This window comes from Periophthalmus magnuspinnatus, chromosome 14, assembly GCF_009829125.3.
Source record: "Periophthalmus magnuspinnatus isolate fPerMag1 chromosome 14, fPerMag1.2.pri, whole genome shotgun sequence".
Taxonomy (NCBI): Eukaryota; Metazoa; Chordata; class Actinopteri; order Gobiiformes; family Gobiidae; genus Periophthalmus; species Periophthalmus magnuspinnatus.
Window position 1 is genome coordinate 25,171,641 of NC_047139.1, and position 25,287 is coordinate 25,196,927.

General features: G+C 37.3%; 1 protein-coding gene across 1 annotated transcript in view; it reads right to left on the reverse strand.

Annotated features, from left to right (window-relative positions):
• gabra3 (gamma-aminobutyric acid type A receptor subunit alpha3) overlaps positions 1-25,287 on the reverse strand; it is a 92,965-nt gene that overhangs the window by 17,571 nt on the left and 50,107 nt on the right. The window contains exons 4-7 of the mRNA XM_033978833.2: positions 24,728-24,795; positions 5,991-6,211; positions 1,953-2,035; positions 945-1,088 (exon numbers count right to left, since the gene is read on the reverse strand). Coding sequence (XP_033834724.1) covers positions 945-1,088; positions 1,953-2,035; positions 5,991-6,211; positions 24,728-24,795 — 516 coding nt within the window. The remainder of the gene's footprint in view (positions 1-944; positions 1,089-1,952; positions 2,036-5,990; positions 6,212-24,727; positions 24,796-25,287) is intronic.

Below are 25,287 nucleotides of genomic sequence, written 5' to 3' on the forward strand. Positions count from 1 at the left end.
GCCCTGAGCCAAATAACAATAAAAAAGTTATTAAACACTTTATAATAATACTGATGCCCAAAATCAACCAAAAACATCCCCAAAGATTTAAAACTGACTACAAAGAAAATAATTTCAAATACTACTCAGCTGGAAAACACTGCTTTCGATGATTATATAGTACAAAAAAAGTTAACAAAATGAAAAATAGCACTTATAAATATTCATCCCTAAAATATATTCTTGCAGCTTTCATTTATTGAATGTCTATGGAGCTTTTTCAAACAACTACAGTAGGGCGCACACAGGTCCCAGTGGGGGAATATCAGCACTTTGATTTGATTAAGATTGACAGATAAAAGCTTTCTGGTGTTACCTCTCAGTAGGGGTCTTTACGATCAAATATAAATAACTAATAAGCCATAGAACAAGGTCACTTTTATACAATTCAATATAAATATGAGATTGTACTGCAGTTTAATATCGCCATACAGGAATCTGGAGTTTTGGTTTAAATCCTGATCTCAACTGTAGCATTAAAATCAAGTGTGAGTCCAAATGATGCACACTTCAGACAGAAGGTTGCAAAGGGAGTTGTTTTTTTTGGAAGGAGTAAAATCATGGTGACAGGTTTTAATTATTATTTGGTGTGGGTGGATAGAGGCAATTTAAGTCCAACGAAGGCATTTTTCTGGCAGATTAAACATTGACTTAACAAAATAAAAGTGTTGTCATTTATTTTTATTTGTTTAATCATGGCTATTGTGTGATTTAGACAAGTTTTGGCTCTTGTTAACGTCACGGTTGCTAGTTATGAAATTAGCACTACATAAATCACATCTGCTGCCCATGTCCAACCAGGAAGTAAAATTATACACTTTCAACAAATGTAAAAGCTAAAAAATTAGGCAAGAGTTGTAATTTAAATCAATAATATAATGATTTAGTGACATGAGTAGTGGTACCTGTGCTAGAGCTGATGGTCTCTTTGCCAATGACATGTCCCAGTAAATCATACTGGTTGAGTCTGGAGCCGTCCTCTGCCACGGCCACAGACCTCTCGTCCCCCTGAGTCCACAAGTAAATCACCTCGTTGTTTGTGTAGGCATCTGACAAAAAGCAACAACAAAAAAAGATACAATTTTATTAATTTCTGTTTAATTAATTATGTAGTTTAAGTGTTAAATGTAGTGATAAAAATGATATATATTTTCGTCAACAGCAGCGATACAAATCAATTTCTTAATTTTTCTTATGAATTTTGTGTATTTACTTTGTTTTGCTTAAAACCAAAACTTGAACTTGAAAACTTTAGTCACGATGTTTCCATGAACATATAAAAATAACCGCTCAAATCATAAGAAAAGTGCTTTTTACTTTTCAGTCCTGTTCAAAAATGTAGTGAAGTAGAAAGTACAGACACCTGCTATCAAATGTAGTGAAGTAAAAGTAAAGTAAGTAAGTAAGTAAGTACTCACTTTAAAACTACAATACTTTCAAAATAAATCCATAGTGTGCAGTCTACATAAATATAAAGCAAATGTATTGTGCGCAAACCAGGAAGTCATGATGGTGCGCTGTTAGCATGCTAGTTGTTGTAAGCATTAGTCTACTCTGACAGCGAACTCTGCTCTGACCTCTGAAAGTTGTGAAAAGCACTTATAAACTCATCATGGTGAATAATTAGAATGCTCTGAATCTGTTAGGCAAGTGGGAAATAGCTGTAAACAAATGAACTAACTCTGTTTTTCTCATTTTTAGACACAGCGGTACAGCGCCTTTAGTCTATTTGCGTGAACAGCTTTAATTTGTTATTTTATATAGACTTAATCCATCCTATTATCAGTGGCACATATCTGTAATCCTGTTTGCTATTTTAAATGCTAAACAGCAGCTCCTGAATATAGCAGGTGCCAGGGCTTATTAAGAAGAACAGTGTTTGTGTTGTGTTTGGTCTCACTAGTTTTACTTACAACTCCCAAACTTCAGAGGACAGGCGTGTGCATCCATGGGGAAATCCTCCAGGTGCATCGGGCACTCGGCGTGAATGGTCAGTCTGAAGAACAAAGAGAGCAGATCATCCAGCAATTAGAGCAGAGTTTGGTGTGTGTTTGCATGCCCATGAGAAATCTGATAAGCTGTGGCAGTTAATTTATGGATTTTAAAGAGTTACTGTTGGATTTAGAAGTACAGTGAATTTTAAAATAACTCAGGTTACATTGGTTACCCTTTGCACAATTTTATTTTCAAAAGTGTGCAAAAATGTGTGAATAATCAGAAAGAAATCAGATTACTCTACACTAATTGGCTCCAGAAATCGGATAATGATCAGATTTTTGATGTGCATGTAAACATAGACAGTGTTGAGAAACCATGATAAGTGAAAAGAAAACATGCTGCTCATATTGACCTTATTCTGTCATAAATGCTAGTAAACTGCACTTTCATTCATTTCAGCGGAGAAAAGTTTTGTTGTTTGTGGTAACGTTCCATGTTCGTGTGCACCAACAAGTCAACAACACATCAGTTCTCTGGGAGCCTTTAAAATGGCTCTGTGGTCCATATAGAAATTATTTGATGTCAAGATTGGCAGCTCCATGTACAATAATAAACCTGAATGATGATAGTGGCGCCTGCTGCTACTTCAAGAATAAGGTGAAAAGGACATATATTGTGCAAAGAGTGGTTCTCTACTGGGGCTGAACCATTTGAGGAAAAACATCAACATCTAATTGCGACTGGCCGCTGCCTAGTTTTACCTGACGAACGCCTGAGGACAAAAGCCAATGAGAATATAGAAGACGAGGAACTGACCAATCAGAAGCTGGCTTTGGTAAAATTTTTGCCTGACAACTTAAATGTAAAATTACTTTGAACCAAAATGTGAAGATGTTTCTCAGAGGTTTTACCCAGAGACTCTGAAGAATGGGTCAAATGCAGAGGACACAATTCTCTATACCACATGTGTCAAACTCAAGACCTGTGGGCCAATTGTGGCTCACCACATCATTTTATGTGGCCCACGACAAGATAAATTAAAAGGTCTGACTATCTTAAAATATCATTTTATCAGGGGATACACAGTTACACAGCCATGTTTTCATATCTATGCAAATCCACATGTAATATTTGTAATTTAAATAAGTAATAAATATAGAAACAGTTACTTAACAAGATTAAAAAGTAGTTGCATTTATTTTACTTATAGTTACATCAGGCCCTTTGAGAGCAACCATTTTGTTTATTATGGCCCTGAGTGAAAATGAGTTTGACACCCCTACCCTATATGATCAATACAAATTTACCTTAATCTTAGTTTAAATGTTTAGTCTCTATTTACATAAACTGAATATTTTGAGTTTTTTTGCATATAGATCTCAAAAATGTGAAGTTGAAACTATTTTTGAATCACAGAACTTCAAAAATTGCAGTATTTGCGATTTGCTAATTACGTCCATTCAAATTGTGATTTCAGTTAAGTTGCATTAATCTTGCAGCTCTAAAAAAAGCTGTGTGTGGGTTTAACTCAGTAATCTTGGTTGGGCATCGTCAGCTTCATGTTTATTCATTGAACAAAGTCATGATCAATAAGAAAAAGTGCGTGTGCTGTTGTGTACCAGGCCTGACTGTGTTGTAACAGTGGAGGTTATAGATTTGGACTAATTGGTGGCACATTTAGGAAGTGAGCCGGTCCCCTGGTGCTGCACTGCGGCTGCCTACTGCTTCACGAGCCTCGGAATATTGACTGTTGTGTCTAGATACAGTCCAATGTCTCTGTCTGAAATGATTGAATGAATGTAAAGTAGAGTGACACCTTTCCTCTGTCAATCATGAGGAGGAAAATCCTTCAAACCCCTCTTGCGATACTAGTCAACATTAGGTTTATAGTTCAAAATAAGCACCAAATCCTAGACCAATCCATGACTCATAAGTTTAAAACTATATATTGTGTAAAACAGGTTGGATAGAATATTTATTTGACTCTCATAACTGGCAAGGCCTAAAAGACCAAGTACTTTAACACAAATGAGGAGGTGGTAATAATTAGCATGCATTCTTGAGCATTTTTCACCATTTCTCACTCTGGCGCAGCTTGAATATTATTAAATGCTTCAGTCTCCACACTAATGAATTACTTGAAGAAAAATTGTAAATTCATAAAGTATTAAATTGGCGAAATTCTCTCTCGATATTTCAACTGAATTCCAATATAAAATGAATGAACAGGTTATTCTTTCTTAAGTCTTCACAATGGCGTCCAAAATGTGAAAAGTCTTAAACCCCATAAATAAATAGTCTGTTAATGCACACTAATTTTTCATTTTAGCCAAGATCTTACAAATGTTTTACTGACAAATGATTACATGGCATTTGAATAGAACCTTTTTAATGGTTTAATATCTCTTCACTATGGCTCTGAACTATCACCCTCCATGTCATCCTGAGAGCTGTGATTGTCCTAATTAAGAAGAAATACTTCCACCATTATGCTCCACCTGAGGATCTGGCTGGTCTCTTTCTCATTGCTTTAATTTTAATGTGAGAAAAGGTGGAGAGTGGCTCATGTGAGAGTAGTTTGTCTAACAGGGAGAAAAGTGCTGCAGCTTTGTCACATCCAACAGCTCCCTACATTTCATTAAAGCAGAATTCAAAATACAGGACTTTAGTTGTCAGTTCAGACTCTGTATGAGCTGATTAAATACCCGTACTTTTCAATCATAGAGAAGCACTCTACACAGAGCCCAGGGGGAAAAAAGAGATTGCTTGTCTCGATGGACATGCTGCACAGTATGGCAGTAAAAGTATTCATCTTTCCTTTATTCCATAACAGGTGTTTGCACTGAACAACATGTGTTTTTAATTTGAGCAAGGTTGCCTCTCCACAGATCTGACCTGTAACTTTGTCTTGATGCTTAATGGCTGTGGAACATGCCAGGCAAAGCAATGACATCTCCATGGAGACGAAGAGGTACCAAACATTCTACAAAAAGGTTGCATAGTGCACCTTTATACTTGAGAGTTGTCAGACACTTCGATGTGTTTTTGTTTTCATTAAAAATATATGACCAGAAGCATTGGTTTGGTAAAATACAAACATGATGGTCCTTGTACTAGAGTCATTAGTGTGTGAGCGTGATTCTCCTCGAGCCTTGGCAGAATTGCTGCTGCACTGACTCTACTCATGTGGGACCACAAAATGGAATTCTTTTACCATTTCATGTAAGCCCTTTGGAAATCAATATGACCTCGTGGCAGAGCATGGTAAGAATGATTTTTATACTCTGTCTCAGGGCAACTTTAAGCCACAGACATAAAACAGCGCAAAAAGATTTTCAGTTTTCTTTTCAGCTATAAAGATTGCTTGGTTTGATGCATTTAGGTCAACATTTTCACAGTTCTTGACTATTTCAATCTGCTTTACAAAGTTAGGGCTTAAATGATAAGCACTTTACTGTCACCATAACAACTTTTGAGGTGCGATATATATTGCTTCTGAAAATTCTACAATAAATGATAAGATTCTGTTCTCTCTGGTCTTCTTTTGTCAGGCCAAAGCTGGCACACTATCAGACAAAAGTAACATCGATATCATCTAGTGCTATGTAAGAATATAACAGATGGCCAGTCTGATTACAGATGGGAGCTTTAACTATACAATAAACCTAAAGCAGGATAAGCCCAAAACCTTTTCTAAAAGTGTAGTTTTGTTAATAAATATGATCTGCAATGACTAAACAGCACATTGAAAGACTAATAATTAGTCAGTGTTGATAAAGAGTCATAGAAGTTTACTCTATACAGATTAAACTGTATTACTAAAATAATAGAAATAAGCTCTCGACAAATGAAAAAAAAAGATACGCATTTTAAATATAGACCCTCAAAAATATCACACATCCAGACCTAGCTTTACCCTGTTTGATCTTTTTCACTTCTGCCTGCGTGAACAACTTCACTTTGAATAAATATTTTCTTTCATTTCTTTACTTGTATCAAATAATATTTCTAACCTCATGGTGTAGAGCAGCGTGCCGTTGTCCACTAGGCGGAGCAGTTTGTTCGGTGTTGTCATGTTGTGGGCCACAGACTTCTTGCCGTTGTGGAAGAAGGTGTCGGGGGTCCAGATCTTACTGGCCAGCAGGTTGTTCAGAGGCAGGATCTGCATCGGCCCATCAAACTTAAGCCTCTCGTCTCTCCAGCTCTGCCGAAAGAACACGTCGATGGTGTACTCCTGAGGGACACAGAGGAGCACGGCGGAGAGAGTCAATGACATTTACACTCTAGTGATCAGCCATCTTTATTTAGATATGACACTGTTTCCCAATAGGAGACTATGATGCCCCTAAAGTCTGTTTTTGCCGCAGTACTCAAAAACAAGCTGAACAAACAAAAATTAGTAAATCAAATGATATTTTATGCTTGTTACCATTGTCAACAAATCAGTCCTCTTCTATACTATACTATTATTCTGTGTAGGAAGCTATCAAAGTACTGTGGGTTACTTATTGGTAAACAGCCTGATTGTTACTATTCAATATGGATCATTCGTGCCATCATAGTCTCAGTATAAACCAGTGCCGGGCTGGGTCATCATCATCGTGCTGGGTGATACAGTGATAAATATCAAACTGTGATCAAATCGATGTGACAATCTGCTATTTTGATGATAATGTCAACTCATGATTCATTATTTCTTTTAATGCATCTCCATGTAGAAACACTGACCCCTCTCCACTCACTTCTCCTGTTGGTCGCTCTCTCTAAGGCTCTGGAAGCACCACAATGAAGTATGAACTGTCAGAAGAAGCAGATGACTTTATTTAGCACTTAAAAGCTAAGGTTAAAGATATAGTTTGACACTTGATTGTCCCCACAAGGAAATTTGTCTTCTGCATTTGACCCCTCCTTGAATGTCGCTGGGCCAACCTGTCAGGAGCAAACCCGTTTCCTTGAGCTAGGCCTGGCCAGGGCTACCTTAAGGATTACTGGAGGATATCTTCACATTAGCATTCACAGTATTATCAAATGCTGGGTCTCAGATGACATTACAACATCATACAGTCCCATACTATTAAATGCCAACTGCGGATATATAAAAAAAAAGGATAACAATTTTCAATTTTTTGTTGAAATATGACTAGGGTCACTGATAGAAAAGATGAGGTGTAACATTTGTGAATCTTTTAGCCATCTCCAACATATTAGTGCCATATGAACCATCTCACACTCTGAGGACTTGGTGCCCAGAGTCAGGACTAAACAGAGAATCATTGTTTCAGTTTTCTGCAGCTAAAACCTGGAACAGTCTTCCTGAAGATGTGAGACAGGCCTCTACTTTGACAATATTCAAATCCAGGCTCAAAACGCTTTTGTTCAGCTGTACATATGACTGAAAGTTTTATTCTGCACTCTTCTCTTTTAATGTAAATTTTATGGTGATTATTTGTCAGTATTTCTTTTGTATTTGTTGTGTTGTGATTTTGATGTCTTTCTTATTATGTAAAGCACTTTGAATTTTCATTGTGTACGAATTGTGCTGTACAAATAAACTTGCCTTGCCTTAGCCTACAATTTGAAATCCATGAATAATTTGACATTTAGTGCACCTTGACTTGGGTTCTAATTTATCTTAGCTGTTTCGCAAAGACCAGAACCAAGGCTGAGGATCCAGTTACATTCCTTGTTTCGTAGCAACAGCCCCTGGTTATCCTCTGCATATTGTGGCTTTCCCTTGATATGGAACTCTAGCAGCAGCCTCTAGCAGCCCACATTATTGGTAATCAATGAAAGCACGCCAGATGTGCGCTCCAACCGTGAGCGAGTGGGCTCCTGTACTGTACTTTACCTTTGTGTTTCCCCCCGATGGAACGCACAAAAAATAGATGAAGCCATTTCTCAGCGGCGGTAACAACAGGAAGCCTAGCGGGTCTACAACATTCGCTCAACACATCAAGCGCACCGGTCCCAAACTAGCACTAGGGGGGAGTCCGGTGATTGATGCCACTGACCTGCTGATAGCCTGCAAACGCACATTACTACAAAACAATTACACTGCATCTGTCCTTTTAATAAAGCCCGGAGAGAGCGGCAGCGACAGATACAGCACAACGCAGTGACAACAAGCTTCCCTGTTTGTGCTTTATGTGTGTATGCCCACCTTAAGGAGTTTTTCTACTGTGTCATTAATCTCCCCCCACCCTGCTTAAATCAATACATATTTTGTACTGTTTCCAAAATAGACTTATTCTAGTCATTACCAGAAATATCAAAGGTAAAGTAATAAAAAAATAAATACAAAATACAAAAAATAAAATAGCAGAGCTGGGCAATTTAGCAAAAATGTTAAAATCATGATTTTCTTAGAGCAAGATCATGATTTTGACACATTTATCACAAAAATATTTATATTCCCTTTAAGAGGTAACCAAAGCCATCTGCTGTTTTTGAAAGTTCTCGTTTCATTGTGGTTGGTTGAATGCACCTGTCACTCAAAGTCCGACACAGGCTGAGCAATGGGTGGGGGAATAAAGTTTTTAAGAACAGAGCTGCATTAAAAAGCAGTGAAGAACGTTAAGACTACCGTATATCAAGAAAATATTGTCAAAGGAATAACATTTTTAGCACAACCCAGCACTACTTTTTAAGACAGTGTGAACACAGCCTTCTCCAAGTAGCTGTTTTATTAGAGAGATACAAGAGAGTGCAAGGATTCGGCCTTAATGTCTTGTATACATCACCACATGAATATTTAATGTGTTTAAAGGTGTTTTACCACTACTATATAAGCGTAAGTGAATGAATCTTCTACAGAGCTTATCCAATAGCAGGGCTCATCTCGATTACATTACCACTTCAACAAAGCAGAACCAAGGTCACGGGAATGACGTGTGAAGCTTCGTGTGGGCGTTTAGACACAGACCATATGGTGATTTACTGTAGCGTGTCCTATTTGTCTTTGGCTAAAAGTTTCCATTTGTCTCAGATAATTTAAAAGTATCAGTTCACTAGTATGTCACACTGTCCTCTGCTCTTCAGTCAGTCAAGCTATTAATTAATCAGTCAAACTTTATTTATGTTCACCTTATTACGAAAGTTTCTGTGGGTTCTGTCATCCTCATTTGGGTTGTATTGATACTTTACAGCTGATGTCATCAACATTCCCTGAGGGGCGGCGCTAGCATGAGTCACTGCTCTGTCTGAAGCTCTGATACTCAAGCTAGACTTTTTAAACTTTTTACTTTTGTTTTTACTCTGACAATAAAGTCTGCCAAGTTTTGTCTGCATTTGCTAATGTGTGCATCGTTTCTCCATGGTAACTGTTGAACATTCTGCCATAGACAAACATGCAGTTCACTCCCTACGTGATATCACTGCAGAGAATCAATTATTTTGCACAGGGCTGCCAATCCTGACAGCAAATAAATTCTATATGGAATACAAAAATGGTTTTAAAGATTCAGAATCGGTGCATTGTTGACTTGTTGATGCAGGAATATTAAACATTTTACACAAATCAACATAATTTATATAATATTTTAGTGGCAAAAACTTTCCATTTAAAAGAATGGGATTCACACTTGACTGAAAGTGCTCCCACAAACACCATGCAGTTTAGTAGCATTTAGAGGCAAAAGTGAGCGGGAGGATTGAGGTCAATATCGCTTTACAACAGCAACAACTTCCTGTATCCAAAAGCAAGTCAGTCCTAGACAAAGCAATAAAGATAAAAGAGAGAAAAAGGAATAAAAAAAAGTGCAGTGCCAAATTGCGTTTTAATCAGTGTAAAATGCCACTAACAAATAAACACTTGGCCCAGTTGTTAGTAGCCATCATCTATGTGTTTCCTTTTAACAGGAATCTCTATTAAAAATGTCAATATTAATTTAAAGATTGAAAGGCCAGTGTGAAGGAAAGTCCACTGTGCACAAGGCCAAAGGCACAGTCTGATGCAGAGCCAGCTGGTCTGAATCCAAAGGTTGTGATTGATTTCTCCTTGACGGAGGATATGGGGTGTAGCATTTACCCATCACTGCTGTTTAAGATGAATATAAAATAACTATAGCTATAACCACAATTACTTGTCACTATATAGATGTCAATGCCCACATACAGTATACAACTCATAGTAGTTGGCTTATTTCCATTATAACCACAGCCAGTTGGAGCAAGTTACAAATATTACTTAAAAATACACACTTTTTTGTATTATGCCAAATTTCATGTTGCAAATCTTAACCCATCAATACCCAGTTTTTTTCCCAAAAATTAAATGATGAAATTCATGTACCATTTACAGTACTTTGGCACAATTATTTTTTTAATGAAAATTGTCAAAAAAAATACACAAAAAAGTGAGTTCATAATTGTGACCAGTGAGATAATACCTTGTATTGTGAATTCACATTTTAACATAAAGAAAGTATTGTTTTCAGTTCCAGAGATTTTACAATTCATTGTAATACAGTCCAGTTACCTTAAAATGAGAAAGATGTTGTTCTCGCTTATATATGAGAGGCAGATGGGGTATAATCATTTTCTGAGAGGACCTTGGATGATGTTTTGACTTGTCCCAAAGGACACTCGATGTTCTTCAAATTTCTTTCTATAGGTTCTAGAGGACTTTAAATGTTCCTCAGACGTGTCTCTCTTGCAGCCACATGATCTTGGATGTTCTTCAGACGTCCTTATAGCAGCTAGGTGATCTTAGCTTTTTAATAACTGGGGGCACTGAAGAAGGAGTGGGGTTAGTGGTGGACATTAACAGTGTCCTCACCTGACTCCACCAGGTCAGTGTGGTGTATTGAACAACCTGCTGCATCTTTCCCTCAGGAACTGAAGTTTTAATTTTTAGGGACAATGACTTAGTTCCATGTCTTGACGGGGCATTAACCTTCATCCAACATATCATGAATTTCCCTTAAGGTTGATATAAACCAATTCAAAAAGTTGAAATGGCCATAACGCATTTATTATATGTAAAAAAATATTGTGTTAGTGTATATACTGCCCTATACTATGGTACACTGGTTAATGGGTTAATGGTCTTATTGTGAATGAAAATGAATGAGTTATAAAAATACTGAATGATTATGAAAATGATTACATTTACAGAATAAGTATTAAATTTGTGTGTTAGCAATAGATGGACCAAAGGAGTGTTGTGTATTAAAGGACCAATTATTGTTTCAGTTGTGAGTTCAGATAATTATTGTAATTGTGAAGGAAGGGGTTTCAGACCAATAGAGAGTTGAAAGAAGTTTATCTGATCAGATGAATGAAGTTACAGACAGCAGCACATGTGTTGTGTTTCAAGGGAGTTTTCCAGTACTTAAAGCCCCAGAAAGGTACTATCTATACACGGCAAGTCTTATAAGGACTTAACTCATTTTACCTACTGTACAAGGTCACAAATGGATGTATAGTTTGCTGTTCACAGAGAGGTAAAATACGTCACTAACAGATGCTTGCAGTCACTAAAAAGATGTATTACAAGACCTCTTGTCAACCTGAAAAGGAATACCAGTATCATGTGACCGAAGCAGCTGGTTCTAGTGAAGACATCTTAAAATAAGTGTGTGTCGCATTCTTACAGAGAAACAAGTTCACCTCATGCTTTTAATTATGAATTGTTTCCTTTTTCTTTTAGACTAGAGTAGTGGTTCTCAAACTTTTCACACCAAGTACCAATTAAGAAAATATTTGACTTTCCGAGTACCACCAAATCAAAAACAGGGCTATTGAGTTTATAAGCAAGCGTCAATATTTTCAGAGGCCAGATCAGAGATTTTCTGTCTTAGTGATGAGTAGCGAGTTGTGCACTTCCTGAATATGTGAGAATAAAATATTCTATTAGATGCAGACAGCACACTGCGGACTCATTTCTACCTTAAGAGCTGCTTATACGGCATATCTGTACTAATCAGGTCTAAAACAGGACTATTCTAGGTCCAAACTAGGTCTAAACGACATAAAAACATGACTACACAGCAGATAATATGCAGATAATACCAACTAGAAATGCATCACTCCATTCTGTTTGATTGACAGTCGACAAAATAAGAGACAAAACTTGGGGCTCTAAGTAAACCCATTTACGGTTTGAATGAAGAGGAGAGGGGGCCATAAAACAGAATGAGCCTGTCTCCACTGCCAGTGTGAGGCTTGGCACACTGTGAGTGACTATGGGAGGACAAACCAGCAGAGAGATGCACTTGGACAGTAATGAGATCAAATGGACTGAGTGGCTGATACAATGGCAGTTTAAGGTAGGATGTAGACTGGCTTCAATTTGACCAGACGGGAAAAAATGAGCCTGCACCGCCCCTCTGATAATAGAATGAGTGTTGTCTCAAGCTGATAGAATATTAATGTAATCTTTTATCTAGAAATAAGTGCGCTGTATCGGGTTTTTCAAAACATGAAACACAGAATTAGTTTGTTTTTAATGCTTTGTAGTAATTCATAACATCCTAATTAACAGTTTCATTACTTTCAGAGGCCAGATTGGTGTGATGTGGTAATGCTCACAACAACTCAAACTCACTCTTTTTCAAACCTACCTGTGAAGTAGAAGTGATCAACATCATAAACAAGCTAAAGTCTTCTCATACTACTGGTGCTGATAACATCTGTAGCATAATCATTAAAGCCATAGTAAATGAAATTGCTGAGCCTCTTGCCTACACTATCAATCTTTCATTAGCACAAGGCATTGTGCCAAAATTAACCAAGATGGTAAAAATAATACCCATATACAAGTCTGGGGATAAAAATGACACTCAAAATTACAGACCTATATCCATCCTGCCAACTCTCTCTAAAGTATTAGAATGAGTAGTATACTCCAGACTTGTAGAATAAGTATAACATATTAGTACCTTCACAATATGGCTTTAGGGAAAAAAGTACCACGTGTATGGCTATTTTAGATCTTGTTGAGAAAATTAACAATGCTTTTGAAAAATGAGAGTATGGTATTGGGGTGTTTCTAGATCTTTCAAAGGCATTTGATACTATAGATCATGAAACTCTTCTTGGTAAATTGATGCACTATGGTGTCAGAGGAGAAGCACTCCACTGGTTTAGAAGTTATATCTGTGGAAGAGAGCAATATGTGCATGTTGAGGAACAAAATTCAGACACAAAAAAATCATTGAGACAGGAGTCCCACAAAAATCCATTATGGGGCCACTCTTATTTATTATTTATATAAATGATTTTGTCTTTTGTTCCAACAACATTCAAAAAGTACTATTTGCTGATGACACGAATCTGTTTATATCACATAAAAACCTGGATCAGTTAGGGAAAAAATACCTGGTTCAAATGCAACAAACTGTCTTTAAATATTAACAAAACCTTCCTGCCAAACAGACACAAATCCTGTGATGGGGACATATGCATAAAAATAGACGGCCAAGTTATCCAACAAGTTGATTCCACTAAATTCTTAGGAGTGTATATTTAAATTTCAAAAAACACATTGATGAGCTGGTTAAAAAGTTATCCAAAATTGTTGGCCTACTGTTTAAAATAAGACATGTACTTCCATCAGAAGCACTGCTGACACTGTATAGATCCTTGTTTGAGACGCATCTGAATTATTGCAATGTGATATGGTGCAACACCTATCCCACTTACACTGCTAAACTCCAGATATTACAAAAAAAAAAAAAGCCATGAGGGCGATCACCTGGTCCTTGTCAAACTCCCCAACAAATCCACTCTTCCACAGATATGGCCTTCTAAAGCTATGTGAAAATAACACATATCATAATGCTTGTACAATGTACAGTGTGGTTCACAAACTAAACAGTCGATTGTGTGACCTTATCCCACTGCAATCATCCTCTCATCAGCACAACACAAGGAAAAAATGTATATTAAAAGGAAAATTTAGGAAATTAAAATGTACCAGCTTTCGTGTCTGCTATAGAGGTCCACAAATATGGAATGAATTAAGCATTGACATTAAACAGTCTCCCTCATTACATTTATTTAAAAGAAATCTAAAATGTAAACTACTGGGAAGCTACAGTGCCTGACTTACTTAGTGCGGCTCAAGTTCTTTGGCATTGGGCCTTCTCTCTGCTCATAACGGGTGTGTGTATGTAAACGTATGTAGATGTGTGTGTATTATACATATATTTATATGTGTGTGCAGGTGCATGTATATATGTATGCTATGCATGTGTCATATATAGATATTGTATATGTTGTATAGGTCATATTTATGATGTATAGGTTGTGTATGTATATTGTGTGTATACATGTGTGTGTGTGTGTGTGTGTATATATATATATATATATATATATATATATATATATATATATATATATATATATATATATATATATACACCCCCCCCCACACACACACACATACAATACATGGGTGTATATATGTATATGTTGGTGTGTGTATATGTGTATATATGTGTGTGCATATATGTGTGTGTGTATATATATATATATATATATATATATATATATATATATATATATATATATATATATATATATATATATATATATATATATATATATATATATATATATATATATATATATATATATATATATATATATATATATATATATATGTATATATGTATATATAGATAGATAGATAGATAGATAGATAGATAGATATGTAGATATATAGATATCTTATATATATGTGTAGGGGAAAGTAAAACGAAAAGAAAAACTTGCCAAGCCATCATGGGTGTTTCGCACAGGGTGATGGACCCCATTCCATAAGCTTTACAGCTTCTTGGGGGTTCCATGTTTTTCACAGGGTCAACTGGGAATAGGTGAACGATATACACTTCCATATGTAGCATGTAAACGCAGAATTGTAGATGAGTATGTTAATACGTGTGTGTATGTTGCTACGTGTGTGTATGTATGTGCCTTACTAAACTTTGACCATTGTGAAAAATAAAATTGAATTGAATTGAACTAGCATGCTATCCACGCACTTTCTGATTCTCTGAGGATAAAGCATTCTATAATTAGATGCAGACAGCACATAGCGGTCTTGTTTTCATCCTGATTTGCTTATCCAACACATCTGTACTGCGGCAAAACAACTACATTAAAAAAACATGGGATACAGCCCCTTTAATGGCCTCATTAAATTCTAACATTTAGTTATTGCATCAAAGTTTAGTTTCATCACATTTCCATTTGCTACCAGTCAACGGTTGCATGCAGCTCGTAGCTCCTGCACATTTGTTAATTGCATTCTCGATCAACAAATGTAATAACATCTTTATTTAAAGGCGACAGCTACACGGCATACTTCCTGACTTTAATATCTTGCCTAAAACATGACACTTGAATTTTTCATCTACAGTAGCAGACTCTTTTGCTCATGATTTATTGCTTTTGTCAGTGTCAAAATATTGTGTTCCGCGAGGACATAGCCAACTTCATTTATTCTGCAGACATGTGCGGTAATCGTTACACAGTCTTGTTTTTCTGGGCGTTCTGATTAGTGCTTCTTACTATGAGCCTGAATCCATTAAAATGGAAGCTTCTGAACTTGTGAGCTCTCTGGACATTGTAATGATTAGTCAAAGATTTGATTAATGTTTTAATTACTAGTCCATCGTACTCTCCCGTTGTCAATTATTCTCGTCGGCCGTGGTTCTTGTGCATGCTTCACCTCTCCCTGCTGGGACTGTAACCTGTGTGAGACTCGCAATGAGCTGTGAATACCACTCCGGCTCAATTATCGTCCGTCTTCAGCTCTGCAGCTATAGGCATAAATGCTGGATGAATAACTACTGAGTACTTTAATTGTACCATCAGTGTTAGTTTGTTGTTCATCAAATATCAGCTTTGGAGTAAACAAGAGTGTGTACAACATGAGAAGATGGTGTTCTTACTAAAAGAAGAAATACAGTAGATGTGTTTTTATTGCTGAAAAATGGATATGTGACATTTTTAATCCTGCATTTATGTCCCCGAGTTCAGAATGGTTTCAATAATTAAGCACAAGTAAGCACAGAGAAGTGGGTGGAGATAGATGGTGAGTGAAAACATACATTTTTTGAGCCTCGAATGTGGGACAATGCATGAATAAATGAAAATCTTGAGTAAACTAATAAGGAAAGAACACCATAATATAATATAATATAATAAGCAGCTCATAAAGGTCATGTTTAAGATTTCTTGAATATAATAAAGATCTAAGCTCAGTTGTGAAGACATCAGTGTGTTTTCTTTTGTAAATGTGGAAAAGTGTGTTGTGAAAGTGTTGTAAAACGTGTTATTTGCGGTGTCCAAACACTGTATTCTAGTTGCACGAAAATACTGTATTCTAGTTGCACGACTGAATTCTGTCTCATACTTCTGGTTTGAGTGCGTTAATCCTTCCACATTAATGGATCTACACTTTTCAGAGTCTTGGAACAGCCATTATTCTAACTAGCAAAAAAAGAAATGTTATTTACCAAAAAGACTGTTAAACTCCTTTCACATGAATCATGCCAAAACACTGGGGAACGATCGACCTACACAGTGAGAAAAGATCACATTCTGTTTTTTGTTTTGACGGTTTAGGATCCAATTTAAAATATGCCTTTATTATCCTTGATGGGAGAGGAGGGGACTTTTTGGGCTCCCACAACAAGGGCACTGTGATTGATGCTGAATCCTGGGGTTCAGCTCCAAATTTTAGAAACACAGAGCCCCATCCATCTGTCCTGTAGACCTTGAACGACTCTTTGGGGTTGATCTTTTTGGGGGTGAACTTCCCGCAGGGATTATTTTAGACAATTTATTTTTACATAAACATTGATACTATGGCACAGCAGCGACTAGGTGGAGCCATGAGCCTCCACCATGGCTGCAGAAGTAGCAATAGTCTTGAGGAAAAGCCAGCAGCTACAGTAATCAAAGTAGAAGCAGTTGTAAACGTAGTATTAAAACTGCAAGCGGTGATAAAGGGGCCTCTCAACCCTTATGGCCGCAGAAGGACAGAATTCGGAGGGAGGGCTGGCTATAAACACGGACTTGACCTGCGATTCAAAATTGCAGCTGTCACATTGCAGCTACTGTTATAAGTTTGCAGCGGGCAATGAAAAGCCATTTTTAAATACAGAGGTTTATTAGGAAATCATGTCCAGATCAATACATAAACGCTATATTAGGTCTGTATAAATCTGATTCTTATTATTCTTGTAAAATGTCTGCTTATGAGCTTGCCACAACAACACCCGTTTGGCTTGGGACCCTGATTTTAACAACCTTTGAGCCCAGATATGTCATGTTTCGAGTCCATTGGATCAAAAGCCTGGGAAAACCTTGTTAAAGTATGAGTACTAGCTTCTGAGGCGTCTCTAGCTTGAATTAATATAGCCAACTTCCTGTGTGTGTTTAAATGATTAACTTTATTCTAACAGTTTTGACCCTTTTTCCTACACACACTTGCCATTTGCCTAGGAACTACCCAAGACATCTTACACTTTTTAAAATATTAAATCCACACACCGTACATTTATTTTAGGCACATAAATGGATATATCGCATGTCACAAATATAAAATTCCAGATCTATGTAGTGTAAATATGTAAGACAGAAAGCACAAGGCAGGATCACTGAGTGCTTCAGTGCAGTACCTGTGACAGCTCCAATCGCTTCCCATTTCATCAACGCGGAGCTGTCAGACCCCAACATGCAGGGGCTAAATGCACCATGACAATACATACATGTACGAAAATTCACGAGATGCCCGAGATGCGGCGTTAAAGCGATAGTGACGAAGACGAGATAAGACTATATAAAAAAACACACCCACCTAGTGACCTGGATTTAACATCAACTTTCTAACCCACATTTGAGTTTGACTGGCCTGATTTAAACAGTTGATGCTTGGGAACAGTTTGTAGCTTTGTGGACTTTGCAATGCCGTAATAGTCGTTCTGGTTGCGGCTGTGGGACAAAGGAGGGAGATGTATCGTATGGAGGTCTGGGGGGAACGGGAGGCTAACATTTCTAGGACACTTGATGTTACGGACATGGGTAATTGGCCTACTGGATGTCTGCAACTTAAACGGTGAAATGTCTCAGTATGGTGTCTATGAACGTCCCCTGATAAGATGAGTTTCGCAGAGCTTTTCATGACCTAGATTTCTGGAAACTGAAACCACGTGAAGACACGTGAAGACACTAAGTAAGTGGTTGATAAATATTCAAAGTGATGTTGAGTGCAATAACGTAAGGGTATTAATAGACTAAAGATCAATCACACGAGAACATGCAGCATTAAGTGTGCTGTGCATTAGAGGGTCTCTGGAGCTTGAATGGAGATGAAAATATGCTACATAATTTAAATTATGTGTCAAATTTATACTTTGATTTTCTTGTATTACTCAAATTCAATGTATTTTTTAATAGTCAGAAGTATAAGAAAACATAACATATAAGTTTGTCTGGAAACTTAAACTTGATAAATGGAAAAATGGTCATATATATAGAGCTTTTCCACCTCTAAGGCTCTCAAAGCGCTTTACATCAAGGAACTACGCACTCATTTCCCACACACATTCATACACCAGTGTACACAGACTATGGGGGCAAGGGGGTTAATTGTCTTGCCCAAGGACTGTGTGAGCTGGAGTCTCAAACAAAGATGTTTATGTCGAGAGCGGGATTCGAACTGTCAACCTTCATGAACACTCTACCAACTGAGCTACAGTCGCCCTTGGAAATGAAAAGGAACAGATTTCTACTTGGACAGGAAACACACACGAAAGAATACACAATACTGATACAGCACTTACTAAATGCATTAGATGCACTTACTAAAATAACATAAAATGATAGTTTATAATACAATATTTTTGCTCAAGGTCTACAGCAGCATTTCTCAAACTGTGGTATGTGTATTACTGGTGGAATGTGAGCTCCTTCAGTACTTGCCAAATTTGAAGTTAATTTTTTATCATTTTTTTCTCTTCTTGGTTTAGAACTACAGTGGGAATGATATGGCCCATTTTTAGACCTGTTTAACCCTAAATCACACCTGAAATAGTCCTGTTATGTACTTGATCTGGTGTGATTCAGAAGGCCAAATCTGTTCTTTAGATGTACTTGGTGTGAAAAGTTTGAGAGCCACTGGTCTACAGTATTGCTGACGCTTCAGTGCTTATAAATCCAGTATAGTATAGAGCTCTAGATTGAACATTACATTAGCTGGCCAGATATGCAAAATTTCCATAAAAATGCATTAGCAAAGACAGTATAAAAAAGTAAACAGAAGAGCCATGGAACAAACCAATAAGCTCTACTGCTAAATACAATGATTGCTAAGTTTTGTATTTTGTCAAAAAATCTCTGTTTATTGACTTTTTTTTTTACTCCAAACACAAGACAGACTTGGATTATCCTTGTTTATTCACGTGTCTTTCTTATATTCAGTTTGATTATCCAATATCTCAATATTTAGTTGTTTGTGGAGCTCGAATGCTTAATATCTAAACAGATTTTGAGTTTCACACACAAGTCCCTACTGGATTACTCCTCAGCTTCAACTGACCTAGAAACTGGTCAATGTCTTTGTTTCCCATGCAGGACCGTGCTGCAGTGATCCGTACTCCGAGGTTGTCCCACTCTGCCAGTGCAACATCGGAGCCATTCTGAAATCCTGCATATTCATGACCCGGAAAACTCTCATGACCCCGACCCACTGCCACAGTTGAGTGAATAAAATTTCAAACGTATCATGACAAAAGTGAGTCATCTCTTCACCTCTGCAAACTATTTATACCTCTTCATAAAAGTAAAAGATAAATAAGCTGCCAGCTATTGGTGCCCTTTCTCAAGTTTAAAGCAGTAAAGTCCAGTTTATTTGGGGCAGACCAGTTTTCACATTTATTCATCATCTTTTTTTTAATTTTCATCTTCTCATTGTTATAGAATACAGCAGATCCGGGCAATGAAAGGTCACTGCTACATAACACAATAGTGCCTATATATAATGTATAAACTGAATAGCTAAGATTTAAAAATGAAGTAGTAACTTCCTATCTCACATGCTAATGCCTTAGGTGCCACGCGACGTGTTCTGACAACCATTTTACATACAATAACACTGTAAAATAGTCGAAAATGAACATGGTGAGCGAGTCTGTCATGCAATATATGTAAATAGTTATATAAGCAAACATATGTAGCAGTAGTGTCACAGGCCTGTAGTTTACATGCATGATTTCAAAGCTGATGTGACTTGACTCCTCTGTAGCATAATGCTCCTTTAGGGCAAAGCCTGATCATCATCTGAGTCTAGACTCTGGACGCTCTTGCAAGGCGCTGCTAATGCAGAGTTGTGTTTATGTTCCATATAGAGTTAGAAAAAAAACAGCATTGCCTCAGGCCACAGCGAGCCCAGACTCACTTATGATCAGGAAAGTGCTTACATCAAACAGTAACTGACTCGACAAGGTACAAATAAAGAGCTATGATACGCTGATGGGACAATCCCATATGGGATCTGTCTGAAGCTCCAGGTACAGTATACAGGCTGACATAAAACCTCAAAGCCATATGTTTACACACACAAGGTGCAACTGCAGACGTGTCAGTGTAAAAATGCGAGTGGCATCATTACAGTGTTTGTACTTGGGACAAAGAAAACGGCAATATACGTGAAGTGTGCCCATATACACTTTATGCTCTTGAGGTAAGCACAGGCCTGTACAGCACTGCAGCAGTCAGCACTCCTGCCACAAAGTACATTTAACGGTGTGATATACCATACAAGTGAAAGAGTCACTGTTAATTCTCTTATACTTCAATGTACCATTTTGCAATAAGCTGTAGTTATACAACATGTGGTTAGAAACGACAGGGCCACAAGTGGGTTCCTATAAGATGCCAATGCCCTGAGCTGTTGATTCATGGTGTTGCCAAGTCGACCATGAGAAAGACTAAAAGAAAGAAGCTTGAATTGAGCCCTGGGAGACCACAAAGGTGATATTGGCTGAAAAAGGTAAAGTACTGCCTATTGTGATAAAGTACGAGAACTAACTGAGTTCAGCAAAGCTACTCTCATTCAAGAGGATTGATGTATGTTTCCGGCAGTTAAACAAATATTGTCGAAGTGCAGGTCGAGCCCGCAATTTCACATTGTGGCTTTATAATATATGGGGGCACAGATATAAAATGACAGATAAAGCTATGCAAGCAAAGTGGAATCATCACCCCTAACTATAAGTCCTACCACTGCAGTTTTAATATGCTTTGGTGGGTAAAACAGCTGGTTTCCAATAGATTGTCTCTGCAGAGTCTTATCAAGCCCAGTCCATATTGGCGAATGTCTTAGCTGGAAAAAGAAACTACAACAACGAGTTTCAAATCAACAGATATGCATGAGTAGCACTCACTGTTTTCAGAGCTGGCAAAGCAGTGAACGAAAATATTTGTCAGAAACCAACTCTATCTCAACATTGTATAAGTGCACTTAATATGCGTCAGTAAATACAAAGTTATAAATATCTGAGTGTGCACACATGGGAGCAGAGATGTGTTCACACTGACAAATGCTCTGGATTCATGACTTCTGGTTGTTAATAGAAGTTTGGTAATAGGCCATTTCTGCCCTGGGCTCTAATGTGTTGTTTATCTCTGTAGTAATCCATCATTGGCAGCAGGGAACTCTCTCCGAAGGCTATTGTTCCTCCTCTGTTCTGTCTGGGCTGTGCTCCCCTTATGGACTATGTTAAAGTGCATATGACAGCACGGACTACTCATTTAACAAAAAAACAATCCCCCTGATTTTTTATTATATGTATTTAAATTATAATTTGTCTTCCCTGAGAACAGATATAATGTAAAAGCAGTTATTGAGATAAAAATGAAACCTCTGTGTCCTGTCTGCATCTTTAAAGTGTTTATTGCAAGAGGATCTGGGAGTACACTGCTGGCATGCTAATTGCTATAACTCTGCCTTAGAAAGTTGTGAAAAGCACTTACAAAGTCATTGCTTTAAGATCAGGATGCTCATCCAAAAGGTAAGTGAGGAATAACTTTGGATTTATTCAAACAGTTTACAATGAAATAGTTTTGTTCTTACTAAAATCTTGTCTAGTTTACTTCTACCAGTACTTTTTTCTTCTCAGTGCTACTTCCTGTATTTTTGTATTTTCTGTTACTACGCCGCCGGTAATAGTTAGAAGAACATGAACTTAACATGCACTTTAAGAATCGGTCAGACAGCTGGGTGTAGGCAAAATTAACCAAAGTCTAAGTTGAATGTTGCAGACGTCATCTTTGCTGTCAGGCGCACAAACCGCCCAGAGCTCAGAGTGGTCAATTAGAGCTGCATGATCAAATATGTCAAATACTACATGAGGTCTGCAGACAAAGCATGAGCCATCTCCTCTGCTGCTGTTCAGAGGACGTCATCAGGCCCCTCCCACATCTACCTACTGTTCGCATTGAAAACACACACAAATTGGCCTGTCCCTATAAATGTTTTGGCCATTATCCTGAGCTGTGGGAAGGCTGCAGTGAATCATGCACATCTCCAGCAGAGCAGAGTTGATTTTTGTTCAGTCCAAGATTTTCTGTTTTTAAATTAGTGAAACATTTTATGGATTTTTTTCTTGCATTTATTCAAGCTGTAATTCACATTTATATTTCTGAAAAGCTGTTACAGTGATCATCCTAACCCCTACAAACACTAGAGTCTTATTATTTCTTTTTTAATGGATACTAAATTTGGTATCACGACATGACAAACTAAACTAAAAAAAAATACTGCAAACTTGAGGCACTTTGAGTTGTATTTTATACTGAAACAAATCAGCATTCAGCTCTGTCAGAATCACAACTGCAATGATTTTTTCTCGGTTTCTTTGACAATTTAGGATTTTCAACATTTTGCAGATTCTCTGTGACAAGAAAATGTCTCATATTTCCCTTTTTACAAGCAAGCAAAAAGTTATCAAAAATGTAATTACAAAGCCAAGGTCTTTAGTCAACATTCCTTATTCACATTTTTTTTCTCAATTTTTTGTGATTACTCTGCCTCACTCTTACCTCCTCCAGCAATATGCAAAGTATATTAATGTTTATGCCTTTACTGCATATGGAAATTCTTGATCACTAACCAACTTTAATATAGCCATGGCAACTTGCACTGATATTTGCATTAAATAAAGGAAAATAAATATTTTCAAGCATGTTAATGTTGTATCTTCAACAACAACATATCTGCAGCTGTGTTTAGTTTCATTGGGCCATGTGTCAGTAATCCTGCATATTTATTTTATCTCCCTCTCCAGAGCTGAAAACAGCCTCACAGTCACAGGCCTGTCACATTATTCTCCATACAGTTATGAGTTTTCAAAGTCTATTCACCTTCAGTTATTTTGATCATAATTATGTAAGCGTGCAAATTGCTGTAACTACACACCTTGACAAGTTAACATGATACAAATTGCTTCCTTTTTTTAGAGCTCCAGCAGCTTGTGCCCTCTGCTGTTTCATATTGACTAATTCAGTAAGAAATACGGTCTGGAGGTTATGTCTAGATGTAGTTATACTCGAGAAGATACCAAGGCTAGGGAGTCCAAAGTAGTGCTACATGATTAATCGCAATCAAATCAAAATCGGAATTTGAGTGGATACAAGTAGCACCAGTATATATAATACTCTCCACAAACAACAAAAAATCGGGTGTTACTCTCATAGACTGTATAAAGAAGTGGACTGAGTGAGTGTAACATCTCCCACAGCGTTCGGCTCCAGCCAAATGAAGCTAAGTGAGGCTCACAGTTATAAGGGCGAATTAGGAGCCAATTTCCATATTTGGAACTCCGACCACGAGTATCATAGCAGCCAAAGAGCCAATCTGCAGTGAGGCTTTTGGAGGTAACACTACAACTTGCCCGCACCTCTGGTTTAGCAGGGAGAGGGTGCTTAATAACACTGTCAATCAAACCTGTTGCTAATGTTAGCAGAAGCGACCTCTGGGAAAGAAGTCGCTGGATTTGTCGGTTATTAATGTTCATATCTTGATTTACTGACACAATAGTGAAATACAAATACCAAAACATTTTAAGATCACAGTGATGACGTTCACTGTAGCAGTTACAGAGAGAGTTACAATTTTTCAATGTAAAGTGAGCTGCTGCCAGGATTGATGGAGCCGGAAGCTCGCCCATGAGCACCCTATTTGAAACGTGGCGGCTAGCACATTAGCTATGCACATTTATATATATATATATATATATATATATATATATATATATATATATATATATATATATATATATATATATATATATATATATATATATATATATATATATATATACACACACACACACACACACACACACACACACACACACACACACACACACATACATCCATATATAGTCTGTTTGCATGAAAACTGCTAGCCCTGTATTTTAGATCTGTACAAACATATTCGGAAATGTGATTCTTGTATTAGTTTGTCAGCTCATATTTCACTCTTTTTCTCAATTCTTCTGGCCAGAATTAAAATGTGAACTTTGAACAGAATCCTATTATTAAAAGCTGAATTTGCAAATCCAGTCACAATTGAAAACCTTGACAGAAAATCTTAATTAGATATTTGACCCAAATTGTTCAGTCCTAGTCCAAAGTAATACAAAAATGCAAAGTGTAGAATCGATAGTGTGTAAACTGCTGATGTGTCATGTGTTACTGTATATTTGTAATGCCAGGATGAAAAGGACATACTCACCATGTCTGTATCCGACACTGGGCCAAAGCTGGTCACATAGATGTTTGTTCTCACTTCTGTCACGCTCTCTGAGGAGACAGCACAACGCACACATCAAACACAGATCTGCAGCTCTGTCTTTCTAAAGCTGATTGTTTGTGCACGCCACGCTCCAGTCTGCCTCTTGGCATTTCCGTAAGCGGCTTCTCACAAAAACTCACTCATCACGGGTTAGGGGAGCCTCAAACTGCGAAGGGGGCTAAGGTAGTGCTTACAGAGGAATTTGTATCCTTGTGAACTGCTTAATACCTGTATGTTTGTGATCTTTGTGTAACAATTTGTCAACATTAAGTCAACAATAGAGAGTGAGACAGTGAAATGTGACCTTAACATGTTGAACTGTGCACGTGTGCTTCACTATGAAAAGGTAACAAAGTGTGGTCTTTTATCTCAGAACCAGTTGGAGTATTTATTCTTCTTTGGCACCACTTTGTTTCAGTTAGACTAGTTATGTCCACTTCAACAACAAGGCAAGCCTTTGACCCAAAATAGATTCACTTTAGTCTGCTCCAAAAACATTT